Source organism: Gracilinanus agilis, chromosome 2, assembly GCF_016433145.1.
Source record: "Gracilinanus agilis isolate LMUSP501 chromosome 2, AgileGrace, whole genome shotgun sequence".
NCBI lineage: Eukaryota > Metazoa > Chordata > Mammalia > Didelphimorphia > Didelphidae > Gracilinanus > Gracilinanus agilis.
Window position 1 is genome coordinate 33,459,046 of NC_058131.1, and position 21,628 is coordinate 33,480,673.

Sequence of the window (21,628 nt, forward strand, 5' to 3'; positions counted from 1 at the left end):
GCTGTGCCCGCCGCCCCCTCGGCAGCCCGCGCCGCAGCCGCAGCCCCCGCCGCCTCCCGCGCCCCAGCCCCAGCCCCAGCCCCCGGCGCCCCAGCCGCGCCCAGCGGGAAGTTCCTTCTCCTCAATTTCACACGTAATTTACACCAACAATCCCGAGGCTTCGGCTTCGCCTAGGAAACGACTGGGCGAAAGTGCAGGCGTCTCCTCGGAGATCAAAGCCATCCAGCAGACCCGGAGGCTGCTGGCGAACGCCCGGGAGAGGACCCGGGTGCATACCATCAGTGCCGCCTTCGAGGCGCTCCGGAAGCAGGTAGGGCATGGCATGCACGCTCACCCCCAGGCGCCCACGCTCAGCTCCCCCTCTGGCTCCCTAGAGCAGCCCCGCGGGGGGACTGAACTGGGGGCGCTTTGCTCCTCGACCTCCCACAGCGGGGGAGAAGGCACTACCAGGACGAAGCCTGGCACCATAGTAGAAAGCGTCCTGGCAACGCGCGGGGCTCCCAGCCCACCTCTCTGATGCTCGCTGCCGGTGCGTCTTCAGGCAAACGACCCAACCGCGGCTAGCGTTTATGTAGTGCTTTACCGTTCGCGAAGAACTTTACAGGTTATCTCATTGGATTTCTCTGAGCCTCAGTTTCCTTCTCTGCCAAATGTGAGGGCTGCCTGAATATATGATCCTGGGAATCAGTACTCTGCCTCCTATGGCTATCCCGCCCGCTCCCCCCCCCCCCCCAATTAAAAAAAAGAACAAAACCAGCTTAGGCTTCTGGGGGTGGGGGGAGAAGTGGTTTATACTTACAACCCCCACCTGGAGTTGGGGGGGGGGGGCTCTGCTTCCTCTCCCCCTAGTATTCCCCACCATCCCATAAACAGCCTGTAGGCGTTCTGAACCTTCCCTCCCACAATCCTCGGAGCTAGCCTTCCCCTATGAGGAGGTGTCTGCTTATCAGCCGAGAGATGGGGTTGGGGACGGGAAGAAAGAGGGCCTGGGATTCGAACTGACCTTTGCCCTACAAGTTGGCGGAAGGGCTAGCAAACTTTGATGGTGATTTGCCTGGAATGTTTCCTTACGCCTGTCTCTTCGCTGCCCCCCCCCCCCCCCCCCACACACACACATACACCCTTTCAGGGCTCTGGAGAAGCAGCGACTCCTACAGAAAACCTTTCCCGAGTCCCCTTTATTTGCTAGTGCCCCCCTCTTCTAAATGTAATGCCATCTTGTATATATGTTCCGGTTCCGCTGCTCCCCGCCAGAAGGGAAGCTTCCTGAGGGCAAGGACTTTCCTTTTCATCGGTGGCTCTCTGGCTCCCCTTACAGCGGCTGGGCACAGCCTAGGTGCTTTCTAAATGTGTGTTGGCCGAATGAATGATGCGGATGATGACAGTAATGGCGATGCGGGTGACTCATAAGTCCTGGGGGCGGCGAGGGCTGCCATTGTCTGGTGAATGGCTTTGCAGCTGGAGAAAAAGACAGATTCCCATGACTGGGCAGTTTGGTGCCTTCTGACTTTAGACCTCATATTTCACGTTCCTGGCAGCTGAGAATTCCTGTCTTCAAAAGCGCTCCCTTGGGTTGGAGGAGGAGAAACTGGTGGGGGGGGGGGGGAAGGGGGGAGGAGAGAAAGGCAAAGGAGCCCAGAGCCCTGTCACATGACCTTCCCCCAACTCCAGCCTGGGGAGCGTGGGGGCCCTGGAAAGCTAGGGAGATGCAGGGAGATCAGGAGGAGGAGGGAAAGCTGGCCTTGACTTGCCTGAAAAGCTTGTGGTCTCCTATGCTTACAGCCTCGGTGCTGGATTCGAGTGAGTGAGCCTGCTGGGGGAGGCAACCCCAGTGAGCTTCCCCATCCCCACAGGCCAGAGCCAAGAAGTCACTGGAGACTCCAAAGGAGGCCTCTTCTCTCAAGGGCTCTCCAAAGGGATTCTGCTGCCTCCAGAGGCACCCTGGCTCTGGGCGCCTCCACCTGAGCCACTTAATGGCTTGAGTGATAGCATTCTTTGGGATCCTAAGGATTCAGGAAGAGTCCAGGCAAGAGCATCCCCTCTCCTGCCCTTCCAGACACCAGCAGGGAAGCAGGACGAGCCAGGAGCAGTTTCCTGCCGAGATGTGTAGATGGTCGGGTCAGAGGCACCACCAGTGAGGGAGTGGTCCTTATTACCAACTTAATCGTGACCGACCCTGGGACTATTATTTATTATTCATCCACCCTCTGACTCCAGATGGCCCTGTGCCCAGATAGACAGATACTCGGTCATTTCACACAGGCATTTCCTAAATACTCCCTTGCCATGAGGCCATGAGATCCTCGCGAATTCATTTGCTAGCATTTATATAGTGTTTTAAGCTTTGGAAGGCGTCTGTGAGGTAACCGCTCATCCCATTTTACAGATGAGAAAACCCGGGCAGACGGCTACTCATCGACTTTCCCAGGGCCACAAAGCCAGTGTCTGAGGGAGGAGCTGAACTCAGGTCTTCCTGACTCTAGGGCCAACACTCTAGCCCGGTGGTTCCCAAACTTTTTTGGCCTACCGCCCCCTTTACAGAAAAAATATGACTTAGCGCCCCCTGTCACATACTATCACCACCCCCTTACAGTTATTCACCGCCCCCAAATGTACCTGTGGCCATCACCGCTGCCCTGGATGGCTGCAGCACCCACCAGGGGGCGGTGGCACCCACTTTGGGAATCGCTGCTCTATCACTGATCCACCTAGCTGCTGAAGTTCTACTAGTACTCTCTCTTTACACACTGTGCTTTCTGCCATGATGGGAAGGCAAAGCTGGGCGGCTGGAGAAGAGGTCTCCTAGAGGCATTGAGATAGGAAATCTGGGTCCTTAATTGTTACTCTGGCACTGGGTGGTGGTACGTCCCTTGTAAGCAAGTCTCTTCACCTCTCAGCCTCAGTTTCCCTGTGTGTAGAATAGGGAGTGGACTAGTGATCTCTGCTCCCTTCCAGTTCACGGGAAAAGACCCCTAGAGGAGAAAGGTCCTAGGAGGACTCGATTTTTTAAGCTAAATTATTTTTAAGAGGAGGAGTGGAGGAGAGTGAAAGAAACAATCTCTGGAACCATATTTAGAAAATAGCCTTTTATTCCTGGGGAAGGTGAATCAGGGTCACACTGTTGCTGAGCAGCCTGGACAGACTCTCCGGTGATGGTTATGCCAGCCACCAGGCAGAGTTCCCTTTGGCGTTGTCCCTCCACGGGGCAGAATGTCCTATCTGTCCGGGGCTCTGGAGGGAGGGGATCGTGCAAGCCTCCTGCCCGTCTTGGACAGGAACCTTCAGGGGTTTGGCCTTTAGCCAGCACTCTCACTGCCACTTTGGCTTTGGAAACCCTTTCTCTAATTGTTATGGATGCCCTTTGGTTTTTAGAGCCCGCTCCTCTCGGAATACATCCCTTCCCTCCCCAGTGAGCCATCCTTTGGAACAAAGACTTTAAATAGCCGCTTGGCAAATTTAGCCAACACATTGTCCAGCTTTGACTGCATATGCGGTGTTCCGCACTCGTAGCCCCCACTTCTACAAGAAAGAAAGGGAGGTGCCTTTGCCAACTTCATAATTTTGACTCCTTTCGACCAAGGCTTATAAGGAACCTGGGATGTTCTAGGCGCTGAGCTAGGTGCTAGGGGACAAATAAAACAGGGTCACTGCCGTCAGGGAGGGAGCAGACGGAGGAACCCTGGAGGACTTGGGTTTGAATTTGGCCTTTGACGCCTTTCAATAGCAAGGGACAATCTCGGTGTGTCAGACTCCAAAGAGAGATGGGGGCCACTAAGCCACTAAGGATCCTGGGTGCCGGTTGACTTAGAAAGCCTCCGCTGAACATTATCCATGCCTGCACTACTTCTACTTGCTTTGCTAACCATTTCCCCATTCTACGCTGATCTGGGAGTGTCGCTGGGGTCTGTGCCACTGACTAGCCACCGGTTAGCCACCCCCAATCCAGGCAGCTCCCGAGATTAGAAGGGACAGAGCTTTATTGGGAAATGGAGTTCACTTCACCCAGGAGATGGCAGGTCAAGTTCCTGTCCCTGCCTTCACTTATACCTTTCCTAGGAGAGCCGAGACCAAGGCATGGATATAATAAACGGCAGAACGGGAGAAGCAGGAGTGGTGTGAGCAGTGTTCCAGGGGCTCCCTTCCAGCAGCGAGTCAGGGAAGGGCTTCCTAGAAGCTCAGCAGGACCTCAAAGAATGAGAAGGATTTTAATGCCTGGAGATGTGGGGAAGGCATTCCAGAGCAAGGGAATAAGCACCTACTATGTGCCAGGCATTGTGCTAAGCTGTCTCCTTTTCTTTTTTAAACCCTTACCTTCTCTCTTAGACTCAATGCTGTATAATGGCTTCAAGGCAGAAGATCAGTAAGGGCTGGGCGATGGGGGTCAAGTGACTTGCCCAGGGTCACACAGCTGGAAAGTGTCTGAGGCCAGATTTGAACCCAAGACCTCCCATCTCTAGCCCTCATATATGCAGCATACAAGCATTATCTCATTTGATCCTTATAACAACCTCCATGAGGTAGATTGATTACTATCCCCATTTTACAGTTGAGGAAACTGAGACAAATAAAGTCGCTTTCCCAAAGTCAGAGTGTGAGAGGCCCTATTTGAACTCGGGTCTTCCTGACAGCCAGGCTCAGCTCTAATCATTGCACACTCAGCTCCTTATTCTAGGGAACAGCATGCACAAAGACATAAAGGTGAGAAATTGTGGGATGGGGTAAGAGGAGACAGAGACTAACTCCCTTTGCCTGGAATGTAGACAGAAAAGTCTGGACTTCTTCAGGAGGTAATAGGGAGCCATGGAAAGTTGTTTGTTTGGTTTTATTTGAAATTGAATTTTAAACATTTTTTAGCAGTGGGGTGATATGATCAGACCTGAGTGTCAGGAGCACAAATCTGGCAACTTCCTGTGTAGGATTCCTTTAGAAAGGGAAGAGACTAGAGAGTCTGTGGGGCTGGGGAGAGGCTGGTCAAGAGACTCCAGGCAAGAGGGAATAAGGACTTTACCTTGGCTGGTGACACTGAAGATGAAAAAAGATCACCCTAGTACAGTATGTGGAAAAGTTAGAGTGAATATTTAAGTTATAGTGTTAGAAGTTAGAGTGAATATATAAATGGCAGCTATTGGTAGTAGTAATAATCTTATTAACTTCAATCCAAGGTTAGATTCCACCCAACCCAACAAACATTTATTAATAATAAATAATTAAAGGACAATTATTTATTTAAATATTAATTAACATTTATGAATTAATAAATCAATACACCTACTGTTTGCCAGGAACTGTGCTAGGCATAGAGTCGACAGTGACCAAAATTAAACAGTTCTTGCCCTCAAGGAGCTTACCTCCTAGGGGAGAAATTCAAATGATGAAGAGAAGGAACAGCTGGGAAAGAGATTTCAGAGGAAGAATCCAAAGAACATCGTGATTGATTGAAATGTTTTAATCGCCCTTTCCATCCCATCTCTTCCTTCCACTATGTCTGCGAGATCATCCAAAGCAAGTAGAATTAATCCCATTTTACTGTATGGAAAAACTGAGCCTTGGGAAACAAAGTGGGTTGTTCAAGGTCATGAAATAATTCAGCAGTGGAGCCAGATTTGGAATCCAAGTCTTTAGACTCCTGGTCCACGATCTTTCCACTGACCCAACATTATCAGCTCCATCAGGCTTCCTCCAGACCTGGGGGACTTGCTAACAATCGGTATTTGGAGCTGAAGTTGGCAAGCTCTGGATTTCTTTTTGTGCAAAGGAACAGAGCAGCTCTCCCCTTCTCCTCTCAAATATCCTCCCCTCCCCTCCCTATTAAGGGCTTATTGAAGGAAAAGAGGGGCCCCAGGTCTTCTCTGCAAGGGCAGAGAGGGAACCAGAGCATCATAGGATGTTACAGTTGGCAGAAGCCTTTAGGATTCTCCTCCTTTCACAGATGAGGGAAGTGAGGATGTAATGCATTGGGGATTGGAACCCAGGTCTCTTGACCACAAAGTTAGTCTACTAGCTCTCAAAACTCTTCTTTCTTTATTTTTTTAAACTAACCCTTATTTTATGTCTTAGTAACAACTCTAAGATAGAAGGAGGAGGGCTAGGCAAATGAGAGTTAAGTGACTTGCCCAAGGTCACACAGCTAGGAAGTGTCTGAGGTCAGATTTGAATCCAGGTCCTCCTGACTCCAGGGCTGGCTCTCAATCCACTGAGCCACCCAGCTGCTCCAAGATAACTATTAAGTCTTGAAAATGGAAAAACATGATCATTAGTTGAGATAAATGAAAACTTTTACACTGGGTTCAAAAAATCAATTTTTCAAATCTAATCATAGGGAGACATAGCTAAACTGCAGTTTGTCCCCCAAAGGTTTAGGGTCTACCAGTAACGAAAGCCCCAAATGAGTCGACAGTGTGATGTGGCACCTACCAAAGCTAACATGATATGAGGCCAAATGAAGAGAGCTCGTTTGCCCAGCTAGGGATTTAGTACTGTTGTACTCTGCCCCGGAGAACTGTGTACAGTTCTGGGTCATTGATAAGCTAGCTGGAGAGGGTCCAGAGGAGGGAAGCCATTGGAAGGGCCTCAAAATCATGCCATTTGAGGTTGGTTCAAAGGATCTCTGGATGTTTAGCCTGGAGAAGGGAAGATTCTGGGGATCACATTATTTAGAAGAAGACGTTATTGAGTTCCATTGGGCGGAAAATTCAAGGCAACAATGATAGTTGCAGAAAGGTGAATTTAAGTATAATTTAAAGAAAAAAAACTTTTCTAACAAACAGAGCCATTCATAAGTGGAATGAACTGCCTCCCACAGGAGGGAGGGAGTTCCCTGTCCTTGGAGGTTTTCAAGGCTTGGAAGCTGGATAATCATGAAATGAAATCAAATAGGGTAAATGACTTGCCAGGGTCACTCAGCTAGAAGGTAGCTAAGACCAGGTCTTGGAATGGACTTCAAAGATTGCCTAATTCGACTTGTCTCAGAAAAAGGTTCTCCTCTATATAAAATGGTGTTAAGCTTGCTTCTAGCTCTGTGCCCTGGGAAGTAGACAAATGCCTCTAGAAAAGTACTATGGGTACAGGGGGATTTGGAATGAAGGGAAGTGGGTTCAAATCCCACTTCTGCCAAATATTACCCCTTTCATCTTGGGCAAATCATTTAACCTCACTGGGTCTCAGCTTAGAGCTTACTTAGACTGACCCTAGCCTTCATGTTACATATAAGTAAACTGAGGCAGGGAGAAGTGCCAGAATCCTCAGTATTCGGAGGGATGGAGTTGAGGGCAGGTGTCTTTTGGTCTGTTCTCCAGATCTCTAGGCAGATGGGGTTAAGTGACTTGTCCAGCATCACACAGCTAGGACATGTCTGAGGCCAAATTTGGCCGTCTCTACCAAACAGTCTGGATATAGGTGTCTTCTTGCCATAGATCCAGGAGCCTGATATCCATGTGACCCTGGAGATTCACCCTCTGGGTCTCAGTTTCCTCATCAGTAAAATGAGGTGGGGAGCTCTAAAGTCATTCCTAGCCTTTGAAAAGATCAGTGATTCTGTGACAGCACCTTGTGTGCACACTGCTGCTCGGGCTCACACACACACACACACACACACACACACACACACACACACACACACACACACACAGTTAAACCTGAGCAGTCACTACCCTGTGCACAGAGAAGCCAGAATGGCTAATAGAGTTTGTCAAAAAGGGGCTACTCTGCCCCCTCCCCCTTGAATCCCAAAGTTGGCGGACCTCCCTGAGGATCTGGGCAGGAGGAGTTTCTGCTGGAGCCCTGAGGTGGGAGGGGGTCAGTGTCAGGAGAACCCACCAGAACACAGAAGACTTAGAAGCAAAGATATATGTCTGTGTGTGTTGGGGGGTGGGGAGACAGATTCAGAAACAGAGACAGAGTCAAGAGAGACAGAGAGAAAGAGGGGGAGACAAGGGAGACAGAGAGACAGAGGGAGGAGAGAGAGAAAGACAGACAGGCAAAGGCAGAGGCGTAGACAGAGAGACAGAAGGAGGGGAGAGAGAGACAAAGACAGAGAGAAAGCAAAAAATGGAGATAGAAAAAGAAAGAGGAAGAGAGAGAAAGAGAGAGAGAGAGAGAGAGAGAGAGAGAGAGATGGGGGGGGGAGGTTAAGTGCATATAGGAGCTCTCATTTTTAGCCTGCTGCCCATGCACAAACTCCATGGAGTCAAACCACCGGCAGGGCAGGGCAGGGCCAGGGGTTGGTGGAGGGGAGGGACAGATGGAAAGACAGCAGTACGCGCTACCAGCCCAGCTGCCCAGCCAACAGCCTTCATCATTGTCAAATTAAGGCCATGTATGCCCAGCTGGACCCATTCCATGCATGTATCTGCTCAGGCTACAGACATGCTGAGAAAGATTGTGTTGCAGGGATGGGGTCTGGGAAGGAGGAGGGGCGAGCTGAAGAGCTGAGAGGTGACAAAGGAGGGAGGGGGCTCCTGGCACGGGAGCCCTCCTCCTCCCCCCTCCCTTCCATCCCCCCACCTATGGCTGTGTTGCCTGGGAAATATTTTTCAGCCCTGGTAATGTGTGTAGCTGCTTTATCTCCCCAAATAGCTTGTGGGATACTTGGAGAGGACACTGCATTGGGGACCAGAGCCCTTGGTTCTAATCCTGCTTTGGCTATGTACAGCCTGTGTGGTATTGGGCAAGTCACGTTCCCTGTGTTTGCTTACCTGCTTCTTGGTTGGCTGATTGTAAGACAAGGGGCCTGGGCTTGGGGGTCCCCCTGGGTCCTTCTGGCCGTAGCTCCTCTCGCCTTTGCCCTGGTTCTTTGGCAGCCTCCTGTGAAGCTAGTCAGAGCTCATGAGGCCAAGATCAGAGATTCTAGCCCTACGACGCTCTTCCTTGATCTTTTATTGCTTGGTGGACTTTCTTCCAGGCTGCCTCAAACCCTGTCTAGTCACCTCCCAGGCCCACCATTGATCATAAAGGAGGGTCAGAGAAAGGGGGATGGATGAGCATCACCACCCAAGCCCACCCAAGGGGCCCCGACTTTCATCATAGAATATGTTGGGGGTGCCTCTGACTCCCCCTCTGGTCCTTAGGTTTTGCTGACCCCCATGTCGAGGCTCTCGCCCTATTTTATAGCTGCTCCTCAGCGGCCTTTGCTGGCTCGCCACACACGGCATGCCCACTAACCATGGACGCTCTTCCCTTCTCCCTCTCTCTTTCACATGGGCGCAGTGATCCTCTCTATACAGACCGTTCCCGGATCTCCATAGCCAGCCCTTTTCTCTCTAGTGACCTCCAGTCTTCCATCTCCAACTGGATGTCCTGTGGGCATATATCACACGAACACACTGTCCAGCCTGAACGAGTTACCTTTCCCTCTCCTCTTCCCAACTTTTTATTATTATTAAAAAAAGATTTCATAAACCAACCAACCCCTTATCTTCTTTAAAAAATAAAATAAAATAAATAGCCCCTTTTCTTCTGTTTTAGAATTGATATTAATTAGAGGAAGCTAGGTGGCCCAGTGAATGGAGAGCCAGGCCCAGAGATGGGAAGTCCTGGGTTCAAATCTGGCCTCAGATATATCCTAGCTATGTGACTCTAGGCAAGTCACTTAACCCCCAGTGCCAAGCCCAATGAGCCTGGTGTGTCAAAATTCACCAAAAAACTGAGCATAACTCTGGTGGTGTGTCACTTCTAGGAAAAAAAACACATAATTTTGCAATATTTATAGTTTAAATAACAAAAATGCATAATTGTAATCTATAGCTGTATTTAATGAATCAAAATAGGTAAATAAATATAGGTAGAATTGTTATCCATAGTGCACAGTGTCTACACTACATGATAGCAAATGTTCCATCCTTCTCTGTATGCAGCTGCATGTCATCAAAAACAGCTACGCATGCCAGTGCTGACATGCATGTCATAGGTTTGCCATCACCGGCCTTGGTACTAATACACAGCATTGATTCTAAGATGGAAGGTCAGAGTTTAAAAAAAAGAACTGATATGAAGGAGTGGTTCCAGTGTATCTACAGCACCGCTTAGTTGCCATCTTGTTTAATGACTCACTCACCTCCTGCTGCCTGGACTCGTGCAGTAGCCTTCTCATTGGTCTCCCCATCTTCAGGGCCTCCTCCTCCCCTCCATCTCTAAAGCATAGATGTAGCCATGCCCATCCCAGTAAACTCCGAGGCCCTGGCACTTCCAGGACCAAATATAAAGTCTTCCACTTGGCATTTAGGATGGCCATGCCAGCCTGGGGCCTTCCTCCTTTTCCGGTCTTCTTTCTTACCCTCCGCCCATGCCATAACTGACTAACACTCGCCTTCTTGTGTTCCTCCAACGCTCTGCTGCATCTTTGGACCTTGGGCCTTTCTCTCGGCTGCCCGCCAAGCCTAGAATGCTCTTCTTCCTCACCTCTGCCTCCTGGCTTCCTTTGAGACTTGGCTCAGTTTCCCCCTTGTGGCAGAGGCCTTTTCGGGGCCCTCCTCTGCCCCCTTTCCCCATCGCTAGGACCTTCTCTGCCAGATGGTCTCCATCTTCTCCCGGGTGTCTCTTATTTGTCTTCCCCTTCAGCCTGGGAGCTCCCTGATGGCAAGGCCAGTGGTTTTGTCTTCCTTTTATCCTCAGTGCTTACACAAGGGCTGGCACATAGTAGATGCTTGTTGGCCAACTCCTTGAGAAGTCAGATGTGCCCTGGGGCCATTGGTCTCTACACTATAGCAGACTGGCACAGACCCACAAATGGTAAGGAAACTTAGCAAGGATTTAAAATCATCATCAAGCACCTTTTTTCCCCATGAGGAGAAATGGCCAACATGTAGTTCTACCCTGGGAAAGCCCCTGATCCCAGACCTGGGTCCCCCTTAGGAGGGTCCTAGGCTCCTCACCCTGCCAGAGAGGGTCCTCAATTTAGGGATGGCCAGAACCAGACTGTCAGAGAAAGCTCAGCCCCAGAGAGGCTAACTTGCCTGACGGTCACTCCCTGGCCATGTGGGAGAGCCCCACAGCCAGAGAAACCATGGCCTTTTATAGTCAGTTTCTGGTCCTAAATTCCATCTTGCAGATGTCAAGCCATTGACCCTCCATCGCACAGGTGTAAATCCAGGGCTCTTTTCACAGTTGCCATGATGCTCCTGAGGGCTTCACCACCTGTTGGAAGAGCAGACATTGCTCCTATCTGAAAAATATCTGGTCCCTTTCACTCCCCCTTCCGTCTTTCCTCCTGCCAAGGAATCCAGTCTCCTAGGCTCTGGGGAAGATGAGGGAGATTCTGACCAGTTCTGAATCCTTTCCAGTGGGGAAGGGACCCACAGAATGGAAGCTCCCTGAGAGCAAGGATTATTTGACTTTGGTCCCTGTTTCCCCAGGGGTAAAATAATGAATGCTATTTATAGGTTCATTGAAGCTCAAAAAGTACTTTACAACTAATATTTCATTTGAACCTCACCAGAACCCTGAGAGACAGGTTTTATTATTATCCCTGTTTTACTGATGTGGAAACTGAGGCCAAGAGAAATTAGTGACTTGGCTAGAAACTAGGGTCTCGTAGCCAATTAGTATCCGAGGCAGGATTTCAACCCAAGTCTTCCTATCTTCAAGTCCAACACACTATCCACCATGCCACCCAGCTGCCTTCTAATGCTTATCCAATTGACTGGTCAATTCCTGGCCTCCTCACCTCCCCCTCCAGCAAGTAGGGCTGAATGCCCCAAGCAGCTGGGCTTCCCCTACCCATAATGCTGCTGGCCAGGCTCTGGCAGCCCGTCTGTCCCTCCTGTTGAGGTCACTGCTTTTCTAGGAGGTATTTCTCGGGCTTGCAGCTGCTGGGGGGAAGGGCCTGGAGGCTTCAGAACTGGTCAGGAATCCAAAGGAATCTCCTTCCCCCTCCCCCAGAGCCCAGGAGCCTGGATTCCTCTGGGGAGGAGCTGTGGGTGGAGGGGGGAATGAACGGGACCAGATATTTTCACATAGGAGCCATGGTCTTATAAAGTCTGCTCTTGAAAGCCAGGCAGAAGCTGGGAGAGCAAATGGCTAACAGGAGTTTCCTGGTGTGGTCCACGGAGGTGGATTTACAGCCCCCTCCCCACCCAGCAGACCCCTCTCTGCTTCTTTCTCCTGGGTGCCCCAATGGCACCACAGGGTACTAGCCAGCCCAGACCCCAGCCTGAGAGCATCTGACTTGTCTTGCCCCAGGGAACATTGCTGTCACAGAGCCAAGGGCTAATAAAAAAAGCTGCATGTTTAAATGAACCTTCTGGAAATTCTTTGGGCCAAGCCTCCCAGAGAAAACAATGAGGCAGGGCTGGCTCTCACGCTGCCTGCCCTTGCTCTCACCACCTTCCAGCCAGGCTCAGAGAGCTGCTGACCAGCTTACCTCCCCCTGTGCCCATTCCTCTGGCTTCCCTCTGCTCTCACCTCTCATTTCTATCCTGAGCCTATCTGGACACCGGCCTGGACTCTGAACACCCCAGAGGGTCTCAGCTATTCCCCGAGGCCTTCACCTCCTAAAGGCCTAGTCTGGTCTAGGAAACTTGGGGGGGGGAGGGAATAGGGCTGAGGGGCAAAGCACTGTGGCTATCCACCCCCAGCCCCAGGGACTGGTACCTTTCCTGTGCAGCACGCCTTGTTTATTTGTCTGAGCTGATAAAGGAGTTTGGAGCAGGGAGTGGGGAAGCTCGGTGTTCCCCTGGATTCTTGCTGGGAACAACCTCAGCTCATTGTTCTGCCAACTTTTCTTGGATGGGCCCCGGTGGGAGGGGGTGGCCGGGACCTTGGAATGTCCTGGAGTTGCCTTTTACTTCTGGTGGGGTCTCCTTCTAAGAGGCTGCATGGTATGAGGAGATAAGGTGCTGGCCTTAGAGTCAGGAAGACCTGTGCTCCCTTCCCACTGATGACATTTCCTGGCTGGGAGACCTGGCAGGGGGGACCAAAGCTCACCTCTCTGGGCTTTGGCTTTTTCATCTATAGAATATGGATGAGAATGACTAGAGTCCCACCTTCTCAAAGATGCATTGTGAGGCTCAAATGAAATCAACTACTCAAAGCCAGCCTTCCCAGACTTTCCCATGCTAGACTGTAATTTGATTTGGCAAGCATTATTAAAGCCTACCCTGGGACAGCAAGCAGTGTCTTTGGTTCTGGGAATTCAAAGATAAGAGTGAAAATTGTCCCTGCCCTCAAGGAGTTTATATTCTTCCGGAAGGACACCATGCATAAATAAGTTGTGGGGCTTGAATTCCCACTCTACTGCTGTCTGGTGATATGATCTTGGGCAAGTCTCTTCTTTCTGAGGAAAATGAATTTCAAAGAAGAAAGAGGAAGGAGGCAACTGGGCTAGATAACCCTTGAGGCCCCTACCAACTTTATCACGAAATTTATGATCCTTTGAAGTCTGAGAATATGCCTTTTAGAGACAGTGTGGCTCAGTGGGAACAAGTGCTAGATTTGCAGTCCAGAGACCAGGATTCAAATCCCACTTTTGTCACTATGTATGATCTCGGACAATTCATATAACATCTCTGAACCTCGGTTTCCTTATGTGTAAAATGAGAGGTTAGAATTGATGACATTTTAGACCCTTTCCAGTTCTAAATGGATGTTTTGAGGTAAAACCAATAAAAAACCAAAACAAAACTAGGTATATCAATGACTTGATGACGATGACGACGATGATGATGATTTTGTGTGTGTGTGTGTGTGTGTGTTTTGTGTACTTGGCAAGCTTGCTTTAAAGGCTGGTCCCAAAGGAGAATTCCTTTTAGTAAATTTAGAATTCCCTTTGGGAACCTCTTGTACCAAACTCTTAATATCAAAGAGTACTCTGAGCTGGGTAAAAGGGGACAGGCCCTGCTGACTTAGGCAGAGAAGAATTACTCAGCTGGGAGTGTAATTAGGACATTGGAATTGACTTAGAGACTGTTTAGATGTCCTGAAAGATCCTTCCCTCATCAACCCAGCCTCATCTGCCAGTCTTGATGCCCCGTTACAATAGTCTACATCTCCAAGCAATCCTCTCCCTAGGTTATTCTGGAGGAATCCATAATTGTCTAGATATCTGTGACCTTGACAAGTGATCTGGCCTGCTTTTCTTAGGCGTTTCTACTCTCTGATCATGTTTCCCCCTCCGCTCGATTAGTATATTTAAAGAACAAACTAATATTAAGGGCAGGTTGTCTCTCAAATATTTGTAGAACAGCTGGGAGTCAGTTGGGTCAGTCCAAGGCGTAATTGCAATGCAGCATGTAAAACTGACCTTCTGCCCTCAGTCTTTTCAACCTCTTTGTTCTGGGAAGCCTCAGGTGGGGAAGTATCTGGGGGTGGAAAGGACAGGGATAGGGAGGGAGGCAATAGGATACTTCTTGTAATTTGCTCATTAGATGAAATTCAGTACCAGTAAATGGCAAGTCTTACACTTGGGCTCAAAAAGTCAATGTCTCAAGTATAGTATGGGAAAAGCATTTTGAAAAAGAGGTTGGGACTTTAGTGGACTAAAAGCTCAATGAGTCAACAGGGTCATGTGGCTTCCAAAAAAGTTAATGCAATTCAGTGATACATTAAGAGACCTGGATTCTTGGAATTAGAGAGGTGATAGACCCACATTGTACTCTGCCCTTATCAGACCACATTTGGAGAATTATATTCAGTTCTGGGAAGAAGTGTTGAAGAAGGACATTGATTAGCTGGCTAATGTCCTTTGGGAAACAACCTCAGAGGATCAGTTGAGGGAACTAGAAATGTTTATACTGGAGAAGATGCCCAGGAGGGCAACGATAATTGTCTCCTAATATATGAAGGGCCAACACATGGAGGAACATTAGTCTTATTATGTCTGGCCCTGGAGGACAGAACCAGGAATAATGGGTAAAAGTTGCAAAAAAGACCAACTTAGGATTCATGTCAGAAAAAAAAAAAACAACTTTCTAATAATTAGGGCCTTCCAAAGGTGGAATGGACTGATCTGAGGGGCAGTAAGCTCTCTTTCCTTGGGGGTCTTCAAGAACAATCTGGTTGACTACTCGATGGGTATGTCAGGGAGATTCCTTTTGTGTATGGCTTGGACTAGGTGTTTTTTGAGGTCCTTTCCAACTTGGGGATTTTGTGATTTGTTGAGAACCTCAGTTCTAAACTCTTGGGAAGCTTGATATTTATCTCTGAATTCATGTGTCAGTCAGAGGGTATGATGATGACAAATGGTACATGTTATCAGGGAAAATTGTCCATATTAATATTGTTTCTAGACATAGAGGAACTAAAGAAGTAGAATAAGTAGGGGAAAAAAGACCCTAGCTTCATTTCATTGCTCTCTGAACCTCAGTGTCCTCATTTGCAAAATGAGTGAGTGGGTTGGATTTCATATTCTCTAAACTCCCTTCCAACTCCAACATTTTACAAGCTCAAATTATGGATACTATGGCCATTTATGTGACCTAAATTTAAATACTGAATTATAAAACATAATCCATATAATACAAAACACAATTGTGACACATCATTATATGTATCTGATTAACTTTATTGTAAATTCCATTTGATTGCACTAAATCGTCTTCATTGTCCATCTAGCCACCCATTCACCCACCCATCCATCTATGCATTCATTCAGTACATATTTGAGTGTTTACTCTTTGCTGGACCCAGTTAAAAGAAGACAGGATCTCTGCCTACAAGGAGCTGACCAAAATGGCAGGCAGGACCTTCCACTTGAGAGTGCTCAGCCTTGAGTTTGTGGTTCCTTGTAGTATGGTTATCTAATTCCTTCATTATGGTAGATAGCGATCAGTGATTTCACCAATAAAAGGAATTCTTGGATGAAGAAATTGTCTACCAATGCAGATTGGTGCCTTCTCATCAACTTTGGGCAACTAGGTGACACAGTGGACAGAGTGCTAGGCCTGGAAACAGGAAGACCAAAGTTCACATCCAGCCTCAGACACTTAATAGTTATATGTCCCTGGAAAAATCACTTTATCTCTTTTTGTTTCAATTTCTTGATCTGTAAAATGAGGATAATAATAGTATCTGCCTCCCAAGGTTGTTGTGAGGATCTAATGAGATAATATTTGAAAACAGCTCTCAGGACAGTGTCTCATATATAATAAGCATTATACGAATATTAGCTATTAGTGATTAGACAAATGGTGTCAGACTATAAAGTTGAAGAGCACGTTGACTATTTGATGTTCAGCTAGCATATTTCCACTCCCAGTGAACTGAATGGTGGAGTATAAATGCAATTTGATGGTACTTTCTAGTATAGCTTGGTCTGTATAGGGGGAATAAGGAATTCCCTTAGACAGTTTTATTATTCAGATTCACACTGCATATTTCCATTGAACTGGAATTTGTTTTACATTATTATAAATTTGAATGGTATGAGGTCTGATACACTGAATTATTTTGGGGGATGCCTTATTTTCATTTATTGGAACCCAAGCTGTATTGCTAATCTCCCTTGATAACTAATTTGGCAAGATCTCTGATGAGGGGGCAGCTGGGTAGCTCAATGGATTGAGAGCCAGGCCTAGAGACGGGAGGTCCTGGGTTCAAACCCGGCCTCAGCCACTTCCCAGCTGTGTGACCCTGGGCAAGTCACTCGACCCCCATTGCCTCCCCTTACCACTCTTCTGCCTTGGAGCCAATACACAATACTCCAAGATGGAAGGTAAGGGTTTAAAAAAAAAAAAAAAAGATCTCTGATGAGCTAGGTTAGGCCCTTGGTTTAGTTCCTGTGCTCAGAAGCCCAGGTTAGTCCTTAAAAGGCCCTCAGATATTGTATACCTTCAGACTCTTCTGAGTGCTTCTTTAGGGAAGAAGTATTTTATGTGGAAAATTCAAAGTCCTGACTGTTCTTGCCTAGGATAACCTTGCTTATCCCACAACTCCTTAATGTGTTAGATTGAGAGGTAATTGAGAGGGAGAGGTGAACTAACTCTCTCTCTTTTTAAACCCTTACCTTCTGCCTTAGAATCAATACTAAGTGTTGGTTCCAAGGCAGAAGAGTAGTAAGGACTAGACAATTGGGGTTAAGTGACTTGTCTAGGGTCATTAGGGCCAGATTTGAACCCAGGATCTTCCTTCTCTAGACCTTGCTCTCTATTCATTGAACCACCTCACTGCTCCTGAGCTCTCTTTTAATGATGATGATGATGATGTTAATAATAACTAGCATTTATATAGAGCTCTTAAGAATTGCAATGTGCTTTACATATGACGATAGTCATTCAGTCAACAAACACTTATTAAGTGCCTGCTATGTGTCAAACATTATACTACGTACTTTGGGGAGCCTTTCCAGGAGCTCACAATCCAGTGGAGGAGACAACATGCATAAACCTATGTTCAAACAAGATATAATTAGGAAATAATCAACAGAGGAGAATTAAGGGACATGGAAAAAGGACGTGACATGCAGTAAAAAAGAGTGCTGACTTAGAGTCCAGACACCCCTGTTTCAAATCCTGCTTCTGACACTTACTGGCTGTGTGTCCCTGGGCAAGTTACTTTAACCCTGTTTGCCTCAGTTTCCTCATCTGTAAAACGAGCTGGAGAAGGAAATGGCAGTACTTTGCCAAGAAAATCTCAAATGGGGTCACAGAGAGTCAGACATAGGACTGAACGACAACAGCAATGAATGTTTATTGGAATGAGTTGAATTACCTCAAGTCCAAGAAATTGCCAGTTCTCTTTTGTAGTGACATCTCAGAGAAATTGAGGATTTCATCCAGTGTCACAAAGAAAAAACAGTCCCCCAGCCCTGGAGAGTCTGTGGATTTTCTCTCTGGCTCACACTGCTTTGTCCATTGCTCCCAATTCTATTTCTTTATGGAAATGGGCACTGGATTTAATCAGATGACCCCGGTTCAAATCCCATCTCTGCCCTCAGTGAGACCTTTGACAAGTCACTTATCTTTCCTGGGTTTTGGAATGCAATGGTTGGGCCAGATTGCCTCTGATGTTGCTTTTAATTTGAAATCTTGGATTCTAAGTTGTAACCGATGCAAGATATCATCTCCATCTTTCCACAGTCCCCTTAATGATCCCACATCATTCACTGTTGCCCAAGTTGTGTCTCTCCGCCATGTATCTGTTATACGTCCTCGCCTAAATGTTTTCTATTGTCCTTTCTAGGTTCCCTGCTATTCTTACGGTCAAAAGTTGTCCAAACTGGCCATCCTGAGGATAGCCTGTAACTATATCCTTTCCCTGGCCAGGCTGGCTGACCTGGACTACAGTGCCGACCACAGTAACATGAGCTTCTCTGAGTGTGTGGAACAGTGTACCCGGACCCTGCAAGCAGAAGGCAGGTCAAAGAAGAGGAAGGTAGGTTCCGGCTCACACTATGGGGCTGATTCCCCACGACTTTGTGCGCGAGGGGAGGGTGAAGGTGGTTCTTGATTTTCAAGGATCTGTTTGATGGAGGCCTTCTGTCACCCCAGGAGAAGGGGATGCCCATGGTGACGAGGGCGACTGTTATATGAGAGTACTGGAGACGAAAGGGTTAAATCCTCCAGGGCACGGCCGTTGGGTAATGTGAGAAAATGAGGGCTGTGTGGGATCCAGAGAAGAATGGTGGCCGCCATCCACTTATAGTGGACCTCCTGAGCTACTGGCCAATCACAGCAGTGAGTGGATTCTTTGTGTGAGGGAAATTTTTTTTATTTTTTTTATTTTAAACCCTTAACTTCTGTGTATTGACTTATAGGTGGAAGAGTGGTAAGGGTGGGCAATGGGGGTCAAGTGACTTGCCCAGGGTCACCCAGCTGGGAAGTGTCTGAGGCCAGATTTGAACCTAGGACCTCCCGTCTCTAGGCCTGGCTCTCAATCCACTGAGCCACCCAGCTGCCCCCGTGAGGGAAATTTTTGTCTAAATTTTCGGCACTCTCAGTTACACACATGCATGGGACTGTGTTCCAGGTGGGACCGTAGTCCTCCCAATGAAGCCCCTCTCTGGAATATTAAATGCTTACATGTTTAACTTGAAATAAGTCATCTCAGTTTTCCCATCTGTAAAGGGAAGAGATTATCCCAATAACCAGCCTAATTATGCTCTTCAATGATGGTTCTGCCAGTTATTGTACTGAGGGGATGACTAGCCTTGGGAAGAGTGACTGGCAAACGATAGGTCTCCTCTTTGAGTCTCAGTTTTCTTATCTGCAGAATGGGTTTGGATTAGAAGATCATTAAGGTCTCTGCAAGCTGGAAGCGTATTTTGATTCTTATTCAATGGGTCCTGGTGGGATGAGGCTTGCAGGTAGAGAGAGGCCAACTCCCCTTCCCAAGTGCAGGACCAATGGGGGCCACCCACTTAAGAAACTGAGGCCAGAATCTTCGTGACTCCAAATCAGAAGTGACCTTGAAGGGCTTCTAGTCCAACCAAGAATTCGCTCTCAGATCTCTCCAGCCTTTGCTTGAAGCCTCCAATGAGAGGAAAAACCAGGTAGCTTATCCGTCGTCTGGAGACCCACAATCCTAGAAGATTTTCTGGGCATCAAACCTGAATCGGCCTCTTTTCAGCTCCCACCATTCATTGCTCCTCCTTCTTCCGCTGGGATAAAGCACAACAGTCTGATCTATCCCACGGGAGCGGCCTTTGCCCCATCCCGAGGCTGAGTGAGAAGGGCAGGAGTGGGGAGCAAGAGGGGGCTTTGGAATCCTGGGGAGTCAGTGTGGTCAGTAGGTCAGTGAGCAGTTAGGAAGGCCCCGCCGTGTTCTGGGCACTGTGCTAAGGGCCGGAGGTACAAGGAAAGATACAAGACAGACAGACCCAGCTCACCGGAAGTTCTCCGTTTCATGGGGGCAACAACCGTGTACAAGGAAGCTATATTCAGGGTAGATGCACTCTGATCTGCAGTCAGATGGCCTGGGTTCGAGTCCCGGGCTTGGCCTTGGACAGTCTCTTCACTTCCCTCAGCCTCAGTTTCCTCCTCTGTAAAAGGAGGGAGTTGGACTCAGTGACTTTGCAGGATGAGGTCCCAAAGCCCCTTCCTTTGCCCCTGCGCGCCCTCTCTGGGCACAGAGACCTTCTTGCCTCCTCTCCCCCACTGCTGACCCCTTGTTTTTTCGGGGGGCTTGGCCTAGTTACTCGGGGGCCCAGCCACCTGGCCTGGGGATGGGCCTGGGATGGAGCCTCAGCTCCCCTGCGGGCCCCTTTGTTCCCGTGGCCCGCCTCCATCAGGAGCCCCAAGAAGAGGCTCTCCGGGGGACCCAGCCTGGCCAGGCCACGTGGGCGCCGTTGGCCGGCCGCTGGGCCACTCGCTAATTGCCGTGCACATTCCTGCCACTTATTTACCGCGGGACCAATTAGATGAAATCACCATCAAGCGGGGTGAGAGGAAGCCTGGCCCAGGCTGGCTTTCCTCCGGCGGCGGCGTGACATGGGCAAATTAGGGCCAGGATTGATGGCTCCGCACGGCTGGCGGCCCTCGCGACAAAGGAGTGTTGTAAACTCCTAGTGAACCGCCCCTGGGGTCAGGCAGCGGGGAGGGCAGCAGGGGTGAGGGGGCTGCAGGCAGAGGACCGGGGGGCACCCCTGCCTGCCCCTGCTCACAGAGAAAGGAAAGGAAGCCACAGAGGGCAAGGCACTGGCCCAGCCGCCCGGAGGGCAGAGCTAAGATTCAAACCCAGGACATCCCCTCCTTGAGGACAGGCTTTGTGGTTTGCCTTCCTTTCTAGCCCCACCACTCCGCACGGTGCCTCCCCAATAAGTGCTCGGGGACAGATGGACCCACCTCAACCCTTCATTTTCAAATCTCTGCCTTCTGTCTCCCAGTTCTAAGACAGAAGAGTGTAAGGTGAGGCACTTGGGGTGAAGTGACTTGCCCAGGGTCTCACAGCCAGGAGCTATCTGAGGCCAGAGTTGAATCCAGGTCTTCTGGACTTCAGGTCTGGCTCTTTATCTGTTGTGCTGCCCAAGTACCCCTAATCTGATCGTTCTTAACATCTTACCAAGCCTGAGGAGTAGAGAGAAATGAAATGAAATTCCTACAAGATAGGTGGCCAGGATCCTGCCTCAGATGCTAGCTGTGTGACCCTGGCCAAGTCAACTAACCTCCTGTGGCCTCAGTTCCTCATCTGTAAAATGAGGGAGTTAAATGAAGTGGCCCCTGAAATCTCTACCAGCCCTAAATCTCTAGTCTTCTTTGCTCAGTGTTCCTTGCATCTCACCCCCTCTAAAGGGACTGCCCTTCTCTTCTCCCCTCCCCTTTCCTCCAGGCCCCTTCTCTTCCTTCCCCTCCCCTTCTCTCTTTTCTACTCCCCTCCCTTGTCCTCCCCTCTCTTCCTGTCTTCTCTCTCTTTCCCTTTCCCCTTCCCTTCCCTTTCTAGAGCAATAGCTTCAGGCAGTGTGGCATAGAACTCGGTGGTCCATCTTTGTCGGGAGTCAGGAAGTTCTAAGTTCAAGTCTTGCCTCTGACTCACACTGGCCCTGGGACCCAGTGTAGAACCTCCCCACCACCACCACCACCACCACTCCCCAGATCTACACTCTCCTGTTTAAGTACCTACCCATGAAATCACAGGTAAAACCCGAACAAACAAAATAAACTCTGTGTTGAACACTATGGCAAGCCCTCAAGAAGCTTTTATTCTACTTAAGAGATACAATATGGAAACATGAAAGCTAGACGGGTAGACAGATAGATGGATGGAT

General features: G+C 48.8%; 1 protein-coding gene across 1 annotated transcript; it reads left to right on the forward strand.

Moving 5' to 3' along the window:
- Positions 1–4: 4 nt before the first annotated feature.
- Positions 5–20,367, forward strand: ATOH8 (atonal bHLH transcription factor 8; the record flags this gene model as incomplete). Its single annotated transcript, XM_044659314.1, has 3 exons — positions 5–310; positions 18,109–18,358; positions 20,156–20,367. Coding segments are annotated over 3 exons (768 nt in total), but the record flags the coding sequence as incomplete, so codon positions are not given.
- Positions 20,368–21,628: the final 1,261 nt, after the last annotated feature.